Source organism: Phyllostomus hastatus, unplaced genomic scaffold, assembly GCF_019186645.2.
Source record: "Phyllostomus hastatus isolate PE091 unplaced genomic scaffold, TTU_PhHast_1.1 phas_contig_210, whole genome shotgun sequence".
NCBI classification, from domain to species: Eukaryota; Metazoa; Chordata; class Mammalia; order Chiroptera; family Phyllostomidae; genus Phyllostomus; species Phyllostomus hastatus.
In genome coordinates, this window is record NW_025333737.1 from 24,700,102 (window position 1) to 24,721,980 (window position 21,879).

At 45.2% G+C, this 21,879-nt stretch overlaps 1 protein-coding gene across 3 annotated transcripts in view; it reads left to right on the forward strand.

The window, feature by feature from the left end:
* Positions 1-21,879, forward strand: part of CA10 (carbonic anhydrase 10) — a 454,702-nt gene that overhangs the window by 327,200 nt on the left and 105,623 nt on the right. For all 3 annotated transcript variants that reach the window (XM_045836822.1, XM_045836824.1, XM_045836823.1), the window contains one exon: positions 19,958-20,143. In XM_045836822.1, coding sequence (XP_045692778.1) covers positions 19,958-20,143 — 186 coding nt within the window. The remainder of the gene's footprint in view (positions 1-19,957; positions 20,144-21,879) is intronic.

Below are 21,879 nucleotides of genomic sequence, written 5' to 3' on the forward strand. Positions count from 1 at the left end.
TGCAGTGAATGCTAAGGCCCCGAGTGGGTGTGACACTTCTTGTCCTTGAAAGAAGACAGTGATGGACAGCCACTTTTGAGAGCTGCATCTCAGTCCCAAACCAGGAAGCCCAGCCGCTAGGAAGTGCCACTGGCAACGAGTTTTAAGCACTGCCTCCACCAAAAACAAAGTCACAAACAGATAATCTGTCTTTGCAAGTGCGTACAGCCTACAAAATGTTAGCCTTTAAACGGGATCCGGCAACCTTTCCCCAGATGAACTGAGAATCACTACATGTAGTGTGGCTGCCTGAACTGGACCCTGGAACAGAAAAAGGACCCAAGTGGAAAAACTGAGGAATCCAAATCGGCTCTGCACTTTAGCAGGTAGTGAGGTGCCCGTGTTGACTTCTCAGTCGTGACGTATGTACGGCGGTTATGTAGGATGTTAACGCGAGGGAAAGCTGGGTAAGAGGTGTGCGGGAACCCCCCGGACTATCTCTGCAGCTTTCCTGTAAACCGAACATTATTCCAAAGCATAACGTTTAGTTTAAAAATTTAAGACGATGAAATCCATAGGTCACTGAGGATGAGGATAAAGTACTAAAAAGAATGGGAGATGGATGTTCTCAAAAAGGAAGTAACCGTGAAGGAGGGTCCTGTCATAGCACGTGTGGTGTTTTGCCATGTATAATGCGCACACACATTTTTGACCCAAACTTTCGAGAAAAAAAATCTTTCGTTTTAATCTCTTAATTCAGTTTTGTATTTACTTGTATTTAGATACCTGGTTTTTTTGTCTTAAGGAAATTTTAGCATTTATTTTTGCACGTGTTATGGGGCAAGAAATCTTATGTAACAAGTAATTACAAAACACAAGAACAGATACAAGGTATTTCAGGTACTACTCATGTATAATGTGCATCCTTATTTTTCCCTCAAAAACTTGGGCAAAAGTGCGCATTATACCCAGCAAAATACAGTACATAGATCAAATCATCACCTTGTACATTTTAATTATCTTACAACATTATTTGTCAATCATACCAACAATAACACTGGAAAAAATGAGGTCAGAAGGCTGTGAGACATGTAACCCACCTAAAGACATGACTGTGGACTCCCTTCTCCTGTTAGCCGCCCCCTCCCCCGTGAGTGACTTCTTCACCTGCCTGAACCTCAGTTTTCTCATCTCTAAAAACAGGCGTAACTCAACCCTCTCCATGCAATCATGATGGCGATTAAATGGCAGAACATAGAAAATGAACTTGCAGGTAATAAGTGTTCAGTGCACATTAGTTGAATTTAGTCAAAGGCCAAGGCAAGGTGTCAAAAGCCAAGGAAGAGAGTTTTTTTTTTAAATAGTGGGAAATCCTTGCCAAGGCACCTCCTGCAACTGCTGTACAACCAGAGTTTCATTTCAAAGACAGGCCAAGTAGACAAGCGTTGCCAGTCATTGCCCGTCCGGGACCTCTGGCAAGGGTTGCATGAGGTTGAACTTGGCACCATCCATGTCTCACCTTAAGTAAACACTCCTTTATTAATGGATTATCATTTCGGCCCCCTGGCCCATGGGAGAATCCTCTTTTCACAAATTTATTTCCAAACTTATTCAAATTATCAGAATCATTTTTTGCAGATAAGTCTCATTATACATAAGAATTGCTTTAAGGGAGAGAATCCTGACTCTTTTTGTAACTTATTTCTCTTATCTTTGGTGTTGGAGAAATAAAAATAAGCAAAAATAAATGAACTTGACGTATTCATTATCTCCCCATCTCCCTTGAAATGGGTAGATTGCCAGGCAAATTAAATGCCAGTTAAGGAAACTACAGCTCAGAGAAGTTAAGCGGCCTGCCCAACACCACTCAGCTAATAGCAGAGGAGTCAGAACTTGAACCTGACTCCAGGAATTGTCCTCTCTTCTGCTATGTCACCTATCCACTCCACTAAGGTCAAGTTGAAGAATGCAGGTGGAAGTCATCTTTTCTATTTGGGTTTTCCCTCCAAAGCAGAGCTTCCCAGCATTTTTGGGTAGCATGTTGGAGGATCATCTGCTAAGGCATGAGACTCATGAAATTCATTCCATCTACTTCTACCTTAAAAAGCAAAAGATGCCTTCCCCTCTTGGGTGCAGACTACGGAATCAAGCAATTCTGACAAGCCTGACTATGGAGTCCATGGTATTAAGAGCTGTCTCAAGGTATAGCCTCTTAAAGACACACTCACTGGGCAGGCCGCCCTTGGCCTCACCACCGTGAAGTGCCTGGACCTCCTATATTACATGGGCAACCCTGAGTGAGTGTGAGTTCCCATCACCCTCTCTTGTTTCTGAGACTGGGTCCTACACCCTTCTGCTGCCCAGTACTCTCATTTTTCCATAGAGTCCTGTCTGCTTTACCAAAGGACCCCCTGCCTTTTCTGTCTGGGTTTCCACTTGGTGCTGCTTCCCTAACTAGTCAGCTCAGCCTCCCTTTTCAGCTCTGATGTCCAGGCTCTCAGATTGTCTACTCCTGACGCTTCCAGATATCCATCCATCTGGCTGGCTGGCCTGAGCCATCTCAGCCCTCCAGACTCTACCCCAGTGACCGCCCAGATTCCTGACTTGCCTGAGCTTCCGTCACACACACACACACACACACACACACGTGCACGCGTGTGGTGCACACACGGAGCTACCTGACTTGCAAGCACTCATTAGCATTAACCACCAAGTTTCACGAATAACCAGCCTGCTTGCTTACAAGTAAATTGGAGATGGCTGCATTAATGCAGTAATGGAAATATAATGAAGGAATTTATTGTCCCTGAAAGACAATATCTGCCACATTAACCCCATGGGGTGTCTCCAGACAGTAAGTACAGCTCCACGCCACTGATTTCTCCGGCCCGTAATTATCTCAGGAGGACCGTGACCCTGCAGTTCTCCCTATTAAAAGTATATTTCCTTACAAAATGAACTGTGCTTTATTGAATTGCATCATTTTGATCACTGAAAATTGACATATTGGGCTCATTAGCCAGGAAGTTGGATAGGTAATTTATGAGGTTTTTTCAGAGCCTGTCCCAGACCTCTCATATAGGGAGCTAAACAGCCCACGAAGAGATGGGAGAAAGTTGCTCTGGCAGTGTTACGTTCTTTCCCTCTCATTACGGGGATAACGAAGGAGAACTTCCCCCTTATACCGCTTTCCACCCTGGCCCCGCCCCCACCTCAGAATGATTGCGCTTGATTGCAGCCTGGTGCCATTTGATGGGCAAACAGTCTTATTCTGCTCATTAGCACCATTTTTTCGTTTAAAATGCTTCAACTGCCGAGATGAAAAGACAATCTGAGTCTTTGCCTTTATCTTTAATATTTAAAACTGTTCGCACAACCTTTTAAAAATCAAATATTGATGCAGCTACCTGTTGTTCTTCAAAGTGGAGCAATTATACTGCGGGCCCTTCATGGCAAGCCTGTCTTTATCGGAAATGAGAACGTTTGGGAGATGTGTCTTCCCTTCTCCACGGCCTCCCCCTCCCGCCCAGGATGGAAAGCTGGGGAGAGCCGTTGGCTCTTATTAAAGAGACGTGCTGAGGCAGCCACCCGAAAGCACCTGGGAGGGCGGGGGAGCTGGCAAGGTATACGGACATTCAGGGAGCATCCTCAAAGTAGATTCTGCAGAGTAGTATGGCGCCCTTGGAGCTATATAGCCTCCTAGGCTCTCAGCCAGTTTGCCCACAGGAGGCCGGCTTCCTTCAACCTCCGCAACCTAAATTCCTGGGAAACGGCAGTTCTGGGCCACAGGATGGTTCCACACTGCCCTCTCGTGGCTGTGCCTAGAAGCTACGAGCATCATGCAGTCTTCAGCTTCATTCACTAGTATCTCACCGAGGGGAAAACACAAACGCAGATAATTACTAAGTACCGTGTATGTGTTATTCCACATGAGGACGTTGAGAATGCCACGGGACAGCGGGAAGCACCTTCACCACACCTGTGGGGTCTCGAAGGACTTTGGAAGGTGGTCCGAAAGGACGAGGAGGGATTTGCCAAGTGGGGGGAAAGGAGATGGAGGTCAGGGCTCGGTTGCAAAGGGCCTCGGTGCCCCTACAAGGTTGTAGACACGAAGAGTTGGCAGACAATTACAAGAGTTCAGCTGAGTTACCGTGTATCACCAGTTTTTAAGGCGTTCATTTCCTTTTTTTGTTTTAACATTTCCTTCGGATGCCTCCTGCAAACAAGTGTGTGTCATCGTTTTATTTGTATTTTCTGTCTCCGTGGTGATACAAAATCATGGTGCATTTGGCAGCTAATGGCATCTGGGATTTAAAGAAATACAGTAAAACAGAGGCTTAAACTTAGGCAGTGGCTGGGGGAAGGAGAGGAGAGGGCAGCACAAAATAAAAGGACAGAATAAGATGAAGTGGTGGCCGTGGGGACAGAAGGGGACAGATTGTATGTCAGAGACAAAGAGGAGTTTCTGTGTGTGTGTGTGTGTGTGTGTGTGTGTGTGTGTGTGTGGAGAGAGAGAGAGAGAGACAGAGAGAGGAAACACTGGAAGAAAGTAGTAAAAACAGGTTTTGCTGTATTTTAAGTTCTTTGACCTTAAAAGAGGTGGGGGGAGTTATGTAATGAAAAGGTGTCTTGAGATGACCTCGCTGAATAAACACCTGTCCAGGTGTCCAATGGACCAGAATGATGGAAGCGGGACAGGGTGGGGTATGTCAAAGGGTCAGGTGCCTTTTTTGGCTTCTAGGTTTAAGATGGTCTTCTGCTTATGAGAAACAGAAACACAACATTGCACTTATTTTGCTCTAATTTATATAGCACATACTCTCTGCGAATATCAGCTGAGTTCATGGTACAAATAACTGTGTAGCCACTCAGTACTAATGTCCTGTATAGAAGGGAAGAGTACCACGTGCCGCCCCATGCTGGACACCCAGAAAGCCGGTTTCAGGATCCGCAGCAAAGAATTTCCACCCTCGAGCACACACGCCCCACCGCCTTCCCTCAGTAGGCATTTTACTGTGTTAAGGACATAAATTGGCTGGTGCAACTGTTGCTTTGGATCCATGCAGTGGAATATCAGTTGCCGAAAACTGAGCCAGGTATTTCTGAGATTTGAGTTATTGCGATATTTATCTTCTCCTCCCCAAGGTGAGGTTCTAGCCGGTGCTGTCAGCTACTTAATCATGTTGTTGGGCTGTTCCTGGTTGTTGGTTTTTAGATTTTATCCCTATTAATACAAAGACTGCGGAAGAGGGGGGAGAGGGTCGACGTGGGTGGCGATGGTGGTCGTGGTGATGATGATAAGCAGCAAGAGGAGGTTCAGGAGTGGAGCTCTCTCAAATATGGAACCGTGGCCCATCGGGAGATTCAGTGCAGTAGGGCAGAGCGTGCCAGCAGGAAGTTATTTGGGGTGAGTAGTGTCTTTTTCTAACTCGATTTCACATTGTAATGGGAAGAGTGGGGCAGGTGTGTACTCAAATCCTCCCTCCTTCGCTTGCTGGCAAGTTATTTGACCTCTTGGAGCCCCCTGTTCTTTTGTTTGTTTGTTTGTTGATTTTAGAAGGAGGAAGGCGGGGGGAGAGAGTGTGGGAGAGAGACATCAATTTGTTGTTCCACTTATGTATGAATTCACTCGATTCTTGTATGGGCCCTGACCCAGGATCAAGCCCACAACCTTGGCACATAGGGACGGTGCTCTAACCAACCGAGCTACCCAGCCAGGGCGGCCCCATGTTCTTTATTGGTAACGCAGGGATACTAATACGTCATACGTCACAGGTTTTGCTGAAAAGTAAATGAAATGAGCTACATAAAGCACCAGCGGGAGTCACACAGCAGGCGTCTGCTACCTGCTGTCTCCATTACCCGAGCCACCCCACCCTTGGTTGCTCATGTTTGAGTCACTCCAGGGACACTGCCTTGTTTCTGCCATTTCCTTGGCACGCCTTGCAATCTCCCATCCCCCAGCCTCCACCGATGCTGCCCCCTCATCTAGGCGTCTCTGGGCGTCTACATCCCACTGCCTCCCATGCCCATTCCCAATGCCATTTCTCCTCTGGGAAATGTCACTGGTGCTCCTGAATGGAAGTCATCTCTCCTTCCTCGGAGCCCACATAGCAGCTCCGTGCGCAGTCCCCGTAGGCGCTGCTATCTCTGACACCTATTGCTCCGTGACCTATTTACCCTCGCTGAGCCTCAGTGTCTTCATCAGAGTGGTGGCAGTAAAGCTATCTGCGTCCTGGGCAGCGGCAAGGACGGAGCTGCTAATGCACATGCAGAAGCAGACACACAGGGCTCGGAGCGGCCAGCGACATCGACGTGGTGGCAGCCGCAGTGTATCCAGATATGACCTCTGGTCAGGAAACGTAATTTCCTTGGTTGCTTGCTTCTAGAAAGGATGCATGCTGTTCCTAGAAGTCAGTGTCTTTTTCCACGGTCACCCAACACTTGTGAAGGACCGCGGTAGGGAGTGGCCAGGGTGGTGAGTCAAGTAAGATGAGTGCATCAGGGGTGGAGTCCTCTTTGGACTCAGGTTGTGAACAGATATTATCTGTCCGTTTCAGACCCTCAGCCTTCCTTCTGGGTCACAGGAAACGTTCTCGGCACCAGGGAGCCCCTGAGAATCTCCCAGGGTGGAAACTGAACAGCGAGGTGAAGTCTCAGGTGCACAGTCGCTGTCTGACAAAACAAAGAGCTGTGATGAATGGAGACTAAGTGGCTGCCCTTCGGGTGGGGAACCGAGGCTGACTAATCGTGAGCGGAGGAGGAGGCAGGTGGATGGAAGCACTGGGGAATTCTTCCGGGATCCCCCAGTGACTACACCTGTTAGCAAAGGGCTTCCCACTTGCAAGTTACTTGTCTTCTAGGTTTAATTCAGGATTTTCAGGTTCAACCAGCTTCCGAGAAGGAATGTGAAGAGGTCCCTAGTTCAGCTAATGGGACATAGTACGCATTCCCAGTCGAGAGCCCTAGGCCATGCACTACTGGGGTTCAAGATCAGTAGATCCTAACTACTAACCCAGGCGACTGTCATTTGTCTGCTGCCACGCATGGTTGCCCCGTAAAATCTACAACATGAATCATAACAAAAAGAGAAAGGAAAGGAGAGAAAAAAAAGGCGAAAAGCCAGAACAGACAGGGAGATGTGTAGCTGGGCGGGAAGCTGATGTGAGTCCTGGCCCTGTGTTCCTGGTTTATCCCTGGGGTGTTGGGTGCTCCGCAGAGCCCGGCTCCCTCGGCAGCTGCCCCGCCGACCCCTCCCCGCTGCGGCCCTGCCCACCCGCGGGAGAATACGCTGGGAAGGAAGACAGACCAGACCACACCGTTCAGTGTGGCAGCTACTGACCACGTGTGTCTATTGAGTACTTAAAAGGTGGGGAAGCCGAACTGGGATGTGCTTTGAATGTGAAATACATACTTACTATGAAAAAAGAATGCAAAGCATCTCACTGATAATTTCTATAGAGAGTGCATGTTGGAGTAATATTTTAGATATATTGGATTAAGTGAAGCATATCCCTTTTTTTAAATTGAAGTATAATTGCCATACAATAGCCTCTGAGTTGCAGGTATACCTCCCAGTGATTTGATATTTATGTATGTTATGAAATGATGATCACAATAAGTCTAGTCACCACCTGCCACTGCACAACGTTGTTACAATGTCATTGCCTGTGCTGCAGTTTGCATCCCTGTGACTTAATAATTTTATAGCTGGAAGTTTGTACCCCTGAATCTCCTTCACCTGTGTCGGCCTCCCCCTCTGCTCACTACGAGCTTGTTGCTTTCTGTATCTGTGAGTCTGTTCACTCTCTGTTTGGTTTATTTGCTTGTTTTGGTTTTTAGATTCTACATATAGGTGACCACACAGTGTTTGTCTTTGTCTGACTTACTTCACATAATGCCCTCTAGGTCCACCCATGTTGCCTCCAATGGCAAGATTTTACTCGTTTTTATGGCTGAGTGATGTGCCATTGTATACATAGTTGACCCTTGAACAATGTGGGGGTTAGGGGTGCCCACCGCCCGCACAGTAAATAATCCGCATATAACCTTTGACTCCCCAAAAGCTTAACTACCGCTAGCCTCCTGTTGACTGGAAGTCTTACCGACAACATGGAGTCAGTTAACATGTATTTGGTGTATTCTTACAATAAAGACAGAGAAAAGAAAATGTTATTGAGAAGTTGCTGTGTTGATTGAAAACAATCTGTGTATAAGTGAGCCCGCCCAGCTTAAACCCACACTGTTTGAGGGTCACTGCATGTGCCCCCTCTCCTTTATCCATTCACCTGTGGATGGACGTACGTTCTTCAAGCTAATTTCACTGTTTTGTTGGGGTTTTTTTAAATGTAGCTACTGGAAAATGTAAAAGCGTGAATATAGCTTGTGTTGTCTTCCCAGTGGGCAGCTGCTCTAGACCAGCCCCTGCATGAGTCAATTTGGCATCAGATGTGATTGCCTACGAAGGATCTTATTTCATTATCCAAATCATCTTGTTTACTTTTTTAATTCCCACAACAGGTCAAAGGGCTCAAGATAAACAGTGAGTCTTATACCCCCCATCCCCCTTCTCCTGATTCCTCCTGGTTTCTCTTCCAGGGACAAGCCTCTCCCTGGTGCCCTGCACCCTTCCAGAGACACACCCAAGAAACTGCGCTCCCCAGGGCCCCCCAATCTCCACCATTCCCTTCTCAGTTACGGTACCTGTTGACAACTGTGGGCTTTTGAGTATGTGGACAAGAGTCCCTAGGGCCAAGGACACTGCAGGGCATAAACGTTAAATAATTAACCTGTGTTCAGTGACATGAGGAATGAGGTCTCTTTAGACCTACTATCCCATCATGCCCCAAACATTTTCTTTTTCTAATAACTTTGAAAAAACTGGCATGGAGGATTCTAGCACGGGCAGCGGGCGCACCCACGCAGGGCAGGGCAGAGCTGAGAGCCGGCCTGGCGCGCCCTGCGGAGCGTGCGCGCCCTCGCGTCCTGCCAGGCTCGCGCATAAAGGGCTTTTACCTCTTCGGAGAGGAAGCAACCGGAGACGGCAGTTCTTTGCCTCAAGCCTTGGGAATCGAGGATTGAATTAAGTGACTTCACACTGGAAATAACTTTTCTAAGGCAAAGTTTAGTATGTTAATTAAGGTGGCCTAACCTTGAATTTTCATAGATCGGGGGAAATGGTGGCCTGAAGATGAGCCGTGTGTAGCCCGCTGCGTATATTTAGAAAGAACTTTAATGCTATCGTCTTTATAACTTCAAAGCAACTCCTTAGGGCACAGAGGATGGGAAAAGGATAAAGAATACTACGCTGTGTCGCTCTGCCCCCACCCCCACCCACTAGCTGTGGACATTTGTCAGGCTCCATTAAAACGAACACCGAGGGACACGTAGAAGAGGGAGATGTCGTTCCTGAGTCCCGCCTCAGACTCACGGAGTCAGGCTGAGGGTGGGGCTGGGGACAGGTACCCAGGTGATACTCAGAGCATCCTCTTGTGCATCTCCTTGCAATAAACAGAAACAAAGCATGGTTTAGGTGCCGGGAATTCAGCAGGAAACAGGAAAGATAAATCAAACGTGCCTGTATTGTTTTCAAAAAAAATAATTGTAAATGTATTTAACTTTAAAGGAGCGCACCCCACCCAAACATGGTCTGAGCTAGACCAGATAACTGAGGTGGGCTCCCATCAGGGTCAAGACTGCCGGTCAATGGGCCAATACCCTCTTGGTTCTGGTTGCTCTATGCAATTGGGCAAGGACTCCAGCCGCTCGCTGAAGCAAGCGAGCAATTGTCAAAACAATTGCATCCGGACAGCCAGCAGTGAGAGGGGAGGCAAGAGCTCTGTGGGCCCTCACAGTCCTCATGGTCTGAGGTTGAAAGCAGAGTTTTAATCGGGTAGCAGAACTGAAGAACTAATCCTGAAACCCAAACAGAACCGCGGTGATGCAGGCGAGGCCTGCTTACTGAGGGTTAGGAGAAGCACCATGAGGCAGAAAGAGACCGACCTTGAAATCAGAAAGCCTGCGTCCAAACCCTGGCACTTTGACCCACCAGCCGTGTGACATCTCGGGCATCAGGTAATGCTGGGTGTGCCATCAGTGACCTCATTGGGAAAACGAGAAGACCCCACCTACCTTGCAGACTTCACAAGGGGTCTTAAATGTTCATAAGGCACCTAAGGAGACACACAAGACACATTATTAAATTTTTCCTAAGTATTAAATTATCTTAATAATATTAAGTTAATAAAATCATTGGTTGGCAGCGACGGCTCAATAGACAAACAGTACATGGGCTGCACCTGGAAATCCAAAATCCAGGACTATTAGGAAAAACTCATTCCAGACGCCACTCTCTGTGGTCCACTACCCTGGCCAAAAACTGGACCAGGCTACGGGATAGGTAAAGGGCTTCAGTACCAACAGCTCTGTGCGGCAAGAACATTCCCAACTTAATGGCAGCCACCTGTCCAATGTCCCCTTGAGGAGGATGGAGGATAAACAGCATCTCTTCATGCAACCCATACCTTGGTGGACCAGGCAACTTCTTTCAAACCCGTTCTTTGTTCCTCTGATCATAACCACCAGCACCAATCATGTCAAGAGATGCTTTGTGCCCTGGCTGGCATAGCTCAGTGGATTGAGTACAGGCTGAGAACCAAAGGGTCGCTAGTTCGATTCCCAGTCAGGGCACATGCCTGGGTTGCAGGCCAGGTCCCCAGTGGGAGCCATATGAGAGGCAACCACACATTGATGTTTCTCTCCCTCTCTTTCTCCCTCCCTTCCCTTCTCTCTAAAAATAAATAAATAAAATCTTTTAAAAAATATTTTTAAATAAAAAAGAGATGCTTTGCCACAGTGTTACAGCCTGACATCCCTGTAGAGTTTGCAAAGAAATGATCTGTAGTTTGAAGAGTCAATATTGCCATACATAGGTTAAATTTTAACCTTAGTAATAGGATTAATATCATAATAAGCAGCACATGTGATCTGGTACTTCAATGTTACCTCCAAAATTCTGGTGTCTGCATAGGAAGAGCAGACTCAGGCTGATGGGCTAGAGAAAGACTGGAATAAACTTGGCATTATTAAAGAAGAAACCTCTTTCCACCCTCCAGGGTTAAGAACAGTGGGTGAGATCTTGGAAGTACTTCTTCACCCCTCCCACACAACTCCGTCTATGGTAACTCGAAGCAGATCACTGTGCTCGGGTTTTATGTTCTTCCTTCCCCACATCTCAGCCACTTTTTCCCTAATAGCCTCAACCCAAGAGCTCCAAATATTTATCTTCTGCTTTCTTTGAGATCTGCATTACAAATACACCTTCTCCCAGTGCTCCACATCCTTTACCTCTTTCTCCTCAACATCTAATCCCCTCCATTTCTAATCATTGCTCCGAAATGGTCATAGCAGTAAATACCTAGGCAAGTGCTGAGAAGAGCCCCACACCCAAATGAATGACATCATGTAAATGCTATCTATGTCCAGGCTGAATTTTTCTATATTTCTAGGGGTTATGGTATTCATGTATATACACCCTTAGTTCTTGAGCATTTCTAACTCCCAAGTTAGTATGCTATGTACCCTCAATATACAATAACTTAAAGAGAAAAAAAGAAAAAGAGTAAGGGGAGATGTGCTTCACAGATTAAGGACCAGAGTCACTTGGCTGATTTCTAGTCTTGGGTCTGCTACTAACTTGCACAAACCTGTACAAGTCTCTCAACCTCTCTGTGTCTGTTTCCTGGTTTACTGAGTAAGAGGCTGGGCTTGCTTACCTCTGAAGTCCTTTTACCTCTAGAACCTACACCACCCTAACTTCGCCAATCCGTGTATATGCCACACTGCGGTGAGGCCAGCGATTGGACTTCAGTGCTTTCTCCCTGCAGTGACGCCTCTGGAGTGCCCGTGAGAGCGAGCCACCCACTGGCTTCCTTCATTCAGCCTTTGCAAATCAACCCTTTGGCATCCCGAGCTACTCTGCAGGAAACCAGGCTAAGTGCTGGTCTTAAATCTCTTAGGCTCACTAATTACATACAAAGAAGACCTATTACACACCTCAGCAGAGCAGTCAGACACACATAAAAGGAAGCCCCAGTTGCAAAGAAAGGACACCTAATTTATATGCCATGGTTGTTGGACCTTCTTCACTAACTCCTCCGGGCACTGGGCCAGCGTTATGGGCTCGGCCGCCCAGTTGCTAAGCCAACACTAAGACAGGCGGGTATGATCCATCTTTCAACTGGGATTTCCCCTGCCATCCAGAATTATAAAACCCCCAAGAGTATTCAGGCCAGGTCTGGCCAAATTCAACCCAATCTGGTACATCCGTGGGGACACCGTATTTGGGCTTTAAGAATTTATCCCCAGGCCCAGAAGTTACTTATAAACTACAGATTTCCATAACACTCTCAGCCTAATTCTGACTTTTCTTTCAAGAACTGTAAAAATTTAGAATCCAACAGGCCTGGGTTAGAATTCTGGTTCTTCTGACTTCTAACTTGAGGGTGAGGTAGTCATTCCACTTATGGAGCCTCCCTCTCCTCTCCAGTGCAATACGGGTAGTAATGCCTTCCTCACATGGGCAGTGCAAGGGCTAAATATGAAGCTGCTAAGTACAAGGCCTGGGATACACCATCATCACCACTGCTGTTGGGGATGTCGGGTTCCATTTCTCAGCCCACTGTGTCCCCTCAAATTATAGTGAAAGAAACAATCTGCTATGTAAGACTGTGTCCTACAGACGAGAATGCCAGCATTCCTGTGTTAACAAGTGATCATGGCCTATGCCAACTCCATACAGAAGAATAAATAAAAAGACTATTATTGTGTGAATTTACAAGGTCGCTGAGAAACAGCAGGCAGACTCTCTGTGGCGGCTTTGAAGTTGCTCTCTGAGACAGTGGGAGGACCATGAGCTTTGGGTCATAAAGATTTCTTTTGAGTTTCAATCCTGTCACCTGCTCCCCTTGTACCTTTGAGTGGAGTTCTTGGGCCATCTGTACCTAGTCTCCTGGTCTATAAAGTGGTGTGCCGTCTGGCATATAGTGAGTCCTCAGAATGCGTGGGTGCCCTCCACCCTGCCTTTTCTAACCTACTGTGTTGAGAGTGCAAGGCACATGACTGTCTCTTCCTTTTACACAATCAGAATTCTGTTCCCTCTCCACTACTCCATTTGTAGTGTTCCATTTCCACTGAAGCTCTGGGGAATTATTTCTAAGTCTATTTGAGGAGATTTGGGTCAGACTGCCTTGAGAAACAATATATACTGCAAACCTCACATAAGTTTTGAATCACACCAAGAAAATAACTACGTACTGAATCTTTTGGAATTTCTGAAGGTGAGACTTACACATGCTTAGCTATCTGCAATAAACATCAACCCTGAGAGTGCTGTCTCCATTAAACCAACATCCTCAATATGTTTATTTTGTGAGTTGGGTCTTTGAAGAAAAAAAGGAAGATATACCTTCTCTTTCTGTCCATCTGGAAACAGGGAGTTAGAAAGCATGAGGTACTTACACCAAAATCATCTCTGTGGTTCCCTACAGACTCGAGAATAAATCTACCTTCTTGTTCACACAGCTTTTGGTGAGAAAAATGGAATAGTTTCTTAACAATTGTTCTATAATTCAGATGCACATTATTTCAAACTGTATGAATGAGATTTGGAGAACAGACTTGGTATGGCTGACTTTATAAATTATGAAATATTTATATACCATATAGAGTTTACATATATAAACTGTTACATGTGATGTCAACACAACTCTTTGGCTCAGATCTGTTTAAATAAGATGTAGTAAAGAAAGCAAATGAGATTTGAAGGTAAGTATGATGGTTAATTTTATATATTAACTTGGCTGGGTCATAGTGCCCCAATCCTTAGTCCGACATTATTCTGTATGTTTCTGTGAGGGTGTTTTTGGATGAGATGAACATGGAAATCAGTGGACTTTGCATGAAGCACATTACCCTCTGTATTATGGATGGGCCTCACCCAAACAGTTGAGAGCCTAAGCAGAGCAGCAAGACTGGCCTCCCTGGAGCAAGACGGAATTCTGCGGCAGAGGCCCTTGGACTTGAGCTGCAGCATTGGCTCTTCTCTGGTCCTCCAGCCAGCCAGCCCACGCTACAGATTTTGGACTTGCCAGCCTCTGTGATTACACAAGCGACTCTCTTAAAAGAAGCCTCTTTCTATCAGCATATACACATCTGAAACAAGCTGAGATACTTGCATTTGCTCACATCAAGATCCTTAGACTTATCCAAGGACAGATGAAGTCAGAGGCTAAATCTCGTGTTGACACATCAGCATAAAGCTGATGACTGTTCTATTGAGAGCCTCCCCTACGACCTCCCCTCAACTCCTAGCCTTTAAAACCCTTGAGATGAAGGGTCCAACGTGTTCTCCTCTCTGCCTCATCTGTGCCTTTCCCTTCCCTTCTTCCTCTCTCGGGTACATTACCTTTTCCTTTCTCTCTTCTAAGCTCCAAGGGCCCTTCTGCCTCTGTAACTTGTTTCCTGAGCCTGCGCAGCCCAGCTGGCTCACTTCTGCTACCTCTGTAACTTTCCAAATAAATTTTCTCTTAAATCATTAGACTTAGGATCAGAAGACCTGGATTTACCACCCCTGTCAGCTGTGCAATCCTGGAAAAGTCACTGAGCATTCACCAAGGGCATTTACATTCCTCATTTGTAAAAGGGGCATGGCATGCATCTCTCATCTAACTTTGCAAAGGATTGAAATATAACAAAAAGGAGAACCGCAAGGCAGCCAGAGGCAACCTGGAGATCCCCTGCAGCATCAACTTCTCCATGAGGCTCTGTTTCCTGGTCTGCATCGTACAACTTCTTCAACATGCTGTGCACCTACGTAACTCACTGGAAACACAGTAATTATCATCACAGATGAAGTGACACTGCCGCAGTGTTAATTACTACAGTGCAGATGTACCAGCAGATATCATACATAACGTTGTCAAGCCTTTATTTTTAAATTAAAGTGCAACAAACCATACCGTGGCTACACAGCTTTTTTTGATTAATACAAATTAATGTTATTTTGGTGTCTAGGGAAGCAGTGGGGATAAGAGGGTGTTGCATCATTTGTAGGAATACATAGGCAAATGGTAGAACTCCAATGGATCCCCCATCACTATTTTCCCCTCCACTTGGGTCTCTACACAATGGAGAGTGTGAGCTCCATGAGGGCAGGGACCGTGTCTGGTTCTACTCCATGCAATCAGCTCCCAGCACATAGTCAGAGACATTGAATAATTTACCAATTACTGTTGAGAGAGACAGAGGGAAGGAAGGAAGGGAGGAACAGAGGGAGGGAGGGACAAGGAGGGAGGATAGAGTCCTATAAGCAGATGGTGTCCGGGACTGGAGTGGAGAACTGGAAGACACAATGTTTTATTCCTGACTGCCCTGGTTTTGTGTTTGCCTCACGGTCTTCGGAATGATCTTGGATAGATCTCACTCACACCTGGAGCTTTAAAATCCAAAATGGGAGACAGGTGACTCATCACAATGCAGAAATCAATTAAAGTTCTTCACTGTGACACTCAGCAAGCAACACTGCGTCCCACCGGGCTCCAGAAAGTATGGAAGATCTTTGTGGGCCCTTCAGCGTCTGTGAGGCACCCGTGCAATGAGTCAAAATTAAGGGAAGGAAGAGAAGGAAAATTACATGTTTTACTTATTTAATTCCCATCGCAACCTCATTGGGGATATTTTTTCCATTTTTATTGTGATAAAATGCACATATAGAATTTATTATGCTAACCATTTTTACGTGTACACTTTAGTGGTATGAAGTACCTTCACATTGTTGTGCAGCCGTCCATCCCCAGAGCCCTCTCATCTTGCCAAACCGAATATGTAAGCCCATTAAGCAATAACTCCCCATTCTCCCCTCCCTCCAGCCCCTGGAAGCCACCATTCTACTTCCTGTCGCTGTGATTTTGACTCCTCTAGGTACCTCATATAAGTGGAATCCTGCACATTTAAAGTAATTACTGATAAGGGGAGGTTTACTTGTATCATTTTGATGTTTGTTTTCTAATGAATACATGCCTCCTAGCTTTTTAATCCCTTGTTTTCATGGGGAAGATTTTCTTATCCCTACTTTAGAGTTAAGGAAACTGGGGCTTCAGGAAATTAACTGAACTACCCAAGGTCCCCGAGAGGCAGATTGGGAATCTTTTGACTCAAGAGGCCTTGATTTTTCCATCTGCTATGTGCCAGGGTGCTAAGTAATGTGAAAATGCGGACAAGTATGTGACATTGTCACTGCCTAGATTTGGTGAGCAGCAATTTGCTTAGGAGCATAAAACAGACACAGATGAAAGGATTTCTGCAAATGCAGGGAAGCCCGAGATACCTGCCCATGGCACAGAGCATGTGTCCTGTAAGGACTCAGTGCAGTTCCTCTCACACTGCCTCGCATGCCGTAGGTGCCCGTGGGTGTTACGGATTGAATCTCATGGTTCCGCTTTTCTTGTCGTTTGAAGAGATTTAGAGAGACCCAGCCCAGATCTGTGGAATCTCTTCTCCAGAGTGATGGATACTGGGCAGTAAGCATTTTAATAATATGTACACCATTACACCCAGAATTTGCCTAATGAACTATCCCTGTTTTGGTAAAACTATTGTCTGTAAGGATGCTCATTGCATTATTTTTGTACAACAGTGAAAAAGTGGAGGGGATATAAAGATTCAACAATAAGTTATGTATTTTTACAGTGGAAAATTATACAATTATTTCTAAGTAATATTGCAAAAGAATAGTTAATAACCTGGAAATATATAAAATGTTAATAAAAATAATATCTAACATATTTATGGTATATATTAATAATACATTTACATTCTATATGGCTATATGTATTTAAATATAAATCACATGTGTGAAAAATAACTTGTCTATTTATATACATATGTAAAATAATCTCATTAAAATATAGGTATATATAATTATGAATGTGAAGAGCACATATACCAAAATATTAGTGATTTTTATTTTCTTGAGCTATTCTATATCTTCTTTACCATAAGGCCTGTATATTATCTTGTTAATTTTAAAAATACATTTTTTTATTTAAAGGTGAATACAACGTCAAACAAACATATTTCTAATCATTTTACAGCAAAGGAAATCATGAATTGGGACAAGAAAAAGATAAGTTCAAATTGTCTCATACTTACTAAATTTGCATTTATTTGAGACTGGAGAACAGGACAGGTGATGCAGACACCGGCCCTCAGTGTCCGCATCACTATGGATGAAGTGAGACATTCTCATGGACTTCCGTGTCCAGTGGAGGAAAAGGGACAGCATGGCTTTTCTCTCAAGGGGAGCAAAAGCCGTGGCCTCCGCCATGACAGGCCTTTATTTCTATCTCCCCGCACATTACCTGATGGTCCTCATTTACTATGCACAGGTTCCCTTTAGGTGGTTACCTTTTACAGAAAACAAAGGAGCCAGTGCTGCTAATCACATCATAGAAGAGGGACATTTGCAAATGAAAAGGCAAAAGTGGTTGAACTGGTTACACTCATCCTTGGAAGGTTTAGCATGGATTTTAGGAAGTTACTTTGCAGTAAATGTCCTCAATTCAGGGTGAGGGAGTTTTTTAGCAAGAGCAAGACTCAAAGCGGCCTAGGCACATTGCTGGCCTGATTCCCCATGGGAGAACCTATCCATGGGCGTGGGTCCTGTGCATCTCTGAGTGGGAGCTGGGCCCACGCCACACAGAACAGTCTCCTACAGACTGGAGTCTTTGACAGGGATCATTTGGTTGCAAGAATTAGATAACTTAAGAAAAATATTAATGTATTGATAAAGTATCTGAGAAGGTACTGCGCAAGTCCTCCAGTCTCATAAAGGAACTGGAATAAGGAGGTACAAAGGTTTTCTGAAATTCAAGTAGTTATTCTCCCCAGTTCTCTGTCTCTCTCTGCATGGTTTCCTTGCCACTGTTGGCACATCTGCTTCTCTTTTCTCTCTCCTGGGTCTGAGTCAAGCCACTTAATGGCCCCATGTGACTTTCTAGTTCACATAGTCAACAGAGACTGTCCAGAGTTTCTCTTGATAGATCCATATTCACAGAAGAGAGATGATTGACTGAATGTATATCAGTTAGCTTTTGCTACGTAACAAACGACCCCAAAACTTAGGGACTTTCAACAACCAATTATGTCACTCCTAAGCCTACAGGTGTATGGGCAGTTCTGGTCTGGGCCAGGCTGAGCAGATTTTGACTGGGCCGGTCAGCTGGCGGATGATCCACGCAACAGCCCGTCTAGAACAGCTTCTCCTGGGATGGCTCTCCTCACTATGGGGTCATCCTCCAGCAGGCTGGCTCAGGCTGGTTTGCAGGGTGGTCTGAAGGTTCCAAGGAGGAGGAAGAAAGTAGAGGTTTACTCTCAGAACTAGCATGTTGCATCCACTATATGCTATTGACCAAAGAAAGTACAAGGCCAAGCCCGATTCAGGGGATGAGGAGATAGACCCCTATCTTGCTGGGAGCCACTACAAAGTCACATTGTAAGAAGTGCAACTATGGGGATAGGAGGAATTCTGGCCATTTTTGCAATCTACACATAATCTGTCAGGGCCTCAGGCTGCCATAGGGTCCATCTTGTAGGTGCACCACATTTTCATATTTTTACATCACCTGCTTGGTTGATGTAGCAGGGGAAAAGAGAGACTGGAGAACTGTGCATAAGCTTTTCATTGTTTCAGCCTGGGAGTGACTCTTGTCATGTCCCTTCCTAGCCCCTGACCAACACCAGCCCCATGGGCTCCACCTTATGGCAAGATGGTGGAATAATGAGTCAGTGGAGTGTTTAGCGAGCATTACTGTCTCTGCTACAGAGAGCATTCTGCAGAACTAAACTGACTGATCATTTCCAAGACTAGCGTCAGAAGGGTGGAGGGGCAGGCAAGGCTACTGCTATAAAGATATCAGAAGTTATGTGAAGCCCTTAAGAAACCCATGGGACAGGAAGCTGGACCCAAAAGAGTCAAAGTAAACGAGAAGAAAATGCAAGTCACTCTGCACCAAATAGCCCAGAAGCATTCCAGCCAGGCCCACTCAAAGCCTTCCTTAAGCTTTAGATCTGCTCCTAGAGCTAAGTCAGCCCAAAAGACTAAGGCAGTAGAAGTCACAGGTAGGATTAAATGTTCTAGAATCAACTGTTGGGAGGTGCTAAGGAAATAGGAACATGAAGCCAAACATCACATCCAAAGAGGAAAGAAGGAAAAGTAACACCAAGTGGTGAGGTTCACCTCTTGCAGGGGCCGAAGCAAGATGGACTCAGGAGTGAGGAGGAAGTCTGAGAATCTTTGAAAGAGGAATTTTGTATGAATCTCTGTAGCTTAGCCCTGAGGCCCACAGCTGTGAGGAAGGACCAGAGCTCTCATTCTGTGCAGCATCTGGTTGCAGAGGTGAGAGAAGGACCTAGCCAAGCACACAGGACTGGACACGTGAGACTGCAGACCGAAGCCTTTGGTGTCCCACTAGGGTTTGCTCCTGTTCATCCATTTTGGCTTCCTTGTCTCTCACTTGGCCTTTGTAGCATCCTCTCCTAACTGCTTTCTCCAATTTCTCATACATGAGATCTGAACTTTTGCAGCATCTCTACTTTCCCAATATTTAGGGTAAGAAGAAAAGTTCATTTTTATAAAGTGCGATGTCCAAAATATTAGTCACGGTTAATGAGGTCTCCTTTGAGTTTCTACCTCAAATTCCTAAATGATAACGTGGTTTTTGTTGCACAGAAAGTACCTTAGAAACCAGGTAGGGCAGGAATGCCCTCTGGGGAGGCTGCCGCTCCCTACTCTACGTTTGGATGCAACCTAATTTCCTCCCATCAAGAGGAAGCTAAAAGCATGAGGCTAAGCACCATGCTGGGTTTGGTGAGAAATGGAAAGAGGAGAGCCTTGCCTGACCTGTTGCCCATTGCCTTACAGGTCAGTGGGACCATGTACAACACCGGAAGACACGTGTCCCTGCGCCTGGACAAGGAGCACTTGGTCAACATATCAGGAGGGCCCATGACATACAGCCACCGGCTAGAGGAGATCCGGCTACACTTTGGGAGTGAGGATAGTCAAGGGTCAGAGCACCTCCTCAACGGACAAGCCTTCTCTGGGGAGGTAGGTGGGTTTGTTGAGGTATTAAAGTTAAGTGCTAATAATGAGATGTGGTGCCTATGTATGTCTATGGTAGGGTAACAGATGGAAAGACTTCTCTTGAATCTATGAAACAAGAAGGTCTGTACCTTCTTTCTCCTTGTCTTTTCCAAGTTGACATAGAAGTCTCTAAAGAGGTTCCAGTGTTTATCAGGGGAGGCCAAAATTAAACCGAATATTTCCTTCTCGCACATCTGTCACCTTTCTTGTGATTCATGCCTTCCGTTGTCTCCAGAGCATTATTTCAGCCCCAAACCCTTACCTTTCAAGTCCATCTTCACTTACTTCTCTCTGGGCAATCAGCCTTCCATATGTCACACATGATAGCATAGTCCACAATTCTCCCTTCTGGTAGAATGGGTCTTATTTGCACAAAACTATAATTTACTATGAAATAAATGTCAGGCAACTAAATAGTGACCATAAATGGTGAGTGTCTCTGTGTGCCACAATCAACTCAGACAGAATTCCCAGTCATAGCAGTGAGCCAAACCACAGTTTCCATTATGAGAGCTGCAGTCTAAATAGCTAACATCTGTGTCGTGACACTTGACAAGCAGGATATATTTTATTTGATCTCTTTTACCTCTTTTACACTTGAGGATGGTTATTAACTTGGGGCCAGGGGTACTTATATGCTGCATATCCTGTAACTAGGTTTCTGTTTAAGAGTCCTCAGTAACTGATGTCAAGACAGTTTTGAAATACCAAAAGTGTGTATCTCATTATCAACTTGGTCTTTCTAAGTTATTTTAATCAAGACCGTGTTTAAACATGGTTTTGTTTTTAATATCATAGGGCCATACATTGAGAAAGAGATGCACAACCTCAATGAACACAGTGGCCAGATTTTAATAACTGTTCAAAGTGCATGAATTGAAAACCTTCCTAGGCATTCTGCTAGTTACCAGGAACATGTAGATCAAAACAAACAGAGCTCCCATCACAGAGGAGCTCAAAGAGTGCTGTATTCAAATCATTCAAGTATAATGTCATGCTGTAATGGAGATGTACAAAGGCCTTTTACTTGATGGGCCTGGGAGGAGTTTCACCTTTGAACTGAGCTGAGAAAAGAAGCAATGCAGAACAATTTTAAAAGCATCAGGTTTAGAGTTAAAGAACCTGAGTGTGATTACCTCTGGCTTTGATACACACTAACTGTGTGATCTTGAGATGGCTCCTTGACCTTTCGAAAGCTGAGTTAGACAGCTGTCAAGGTTATTTTGAAGAGTAACTGGGAGTCCAGATGTGAGAAGAGACTAGTACTCAGTCGTTGATAGACAGCAAAGATAAAGCAGGAAGTTAGGACAATAAAGGCACCATGCAAGTCAGGGTACTGCATATTGGGGAAAGTGCATATAGATTTCATCCATGATCAGTTAGTAATGGCTGCATAGAGGACAGGGTTGAGGCGGATATGGGCCTTCTTCTTGATTCTGTAGCAGACAGTCTAGGATTGATTAGAGATGTCTGCTGAAGCACTGGAATGAGAAAATCCCAGGAGTTACAGGTCCTAGAGTGGGGCAACAACTCGTGAATTGACAGTGACTGGAGACTGCCAATCTGAATTCAAAAATACTCAAAATTAGATAAATTCATCCCTTTAAAACCACAAGTTAGTTGTTGCCTTGCTTGCTCACTTATTTGTTTGCTGTTATTTCTTTGTTTTTCTCCCTCACTCTACTGTTATATTCTAGTGC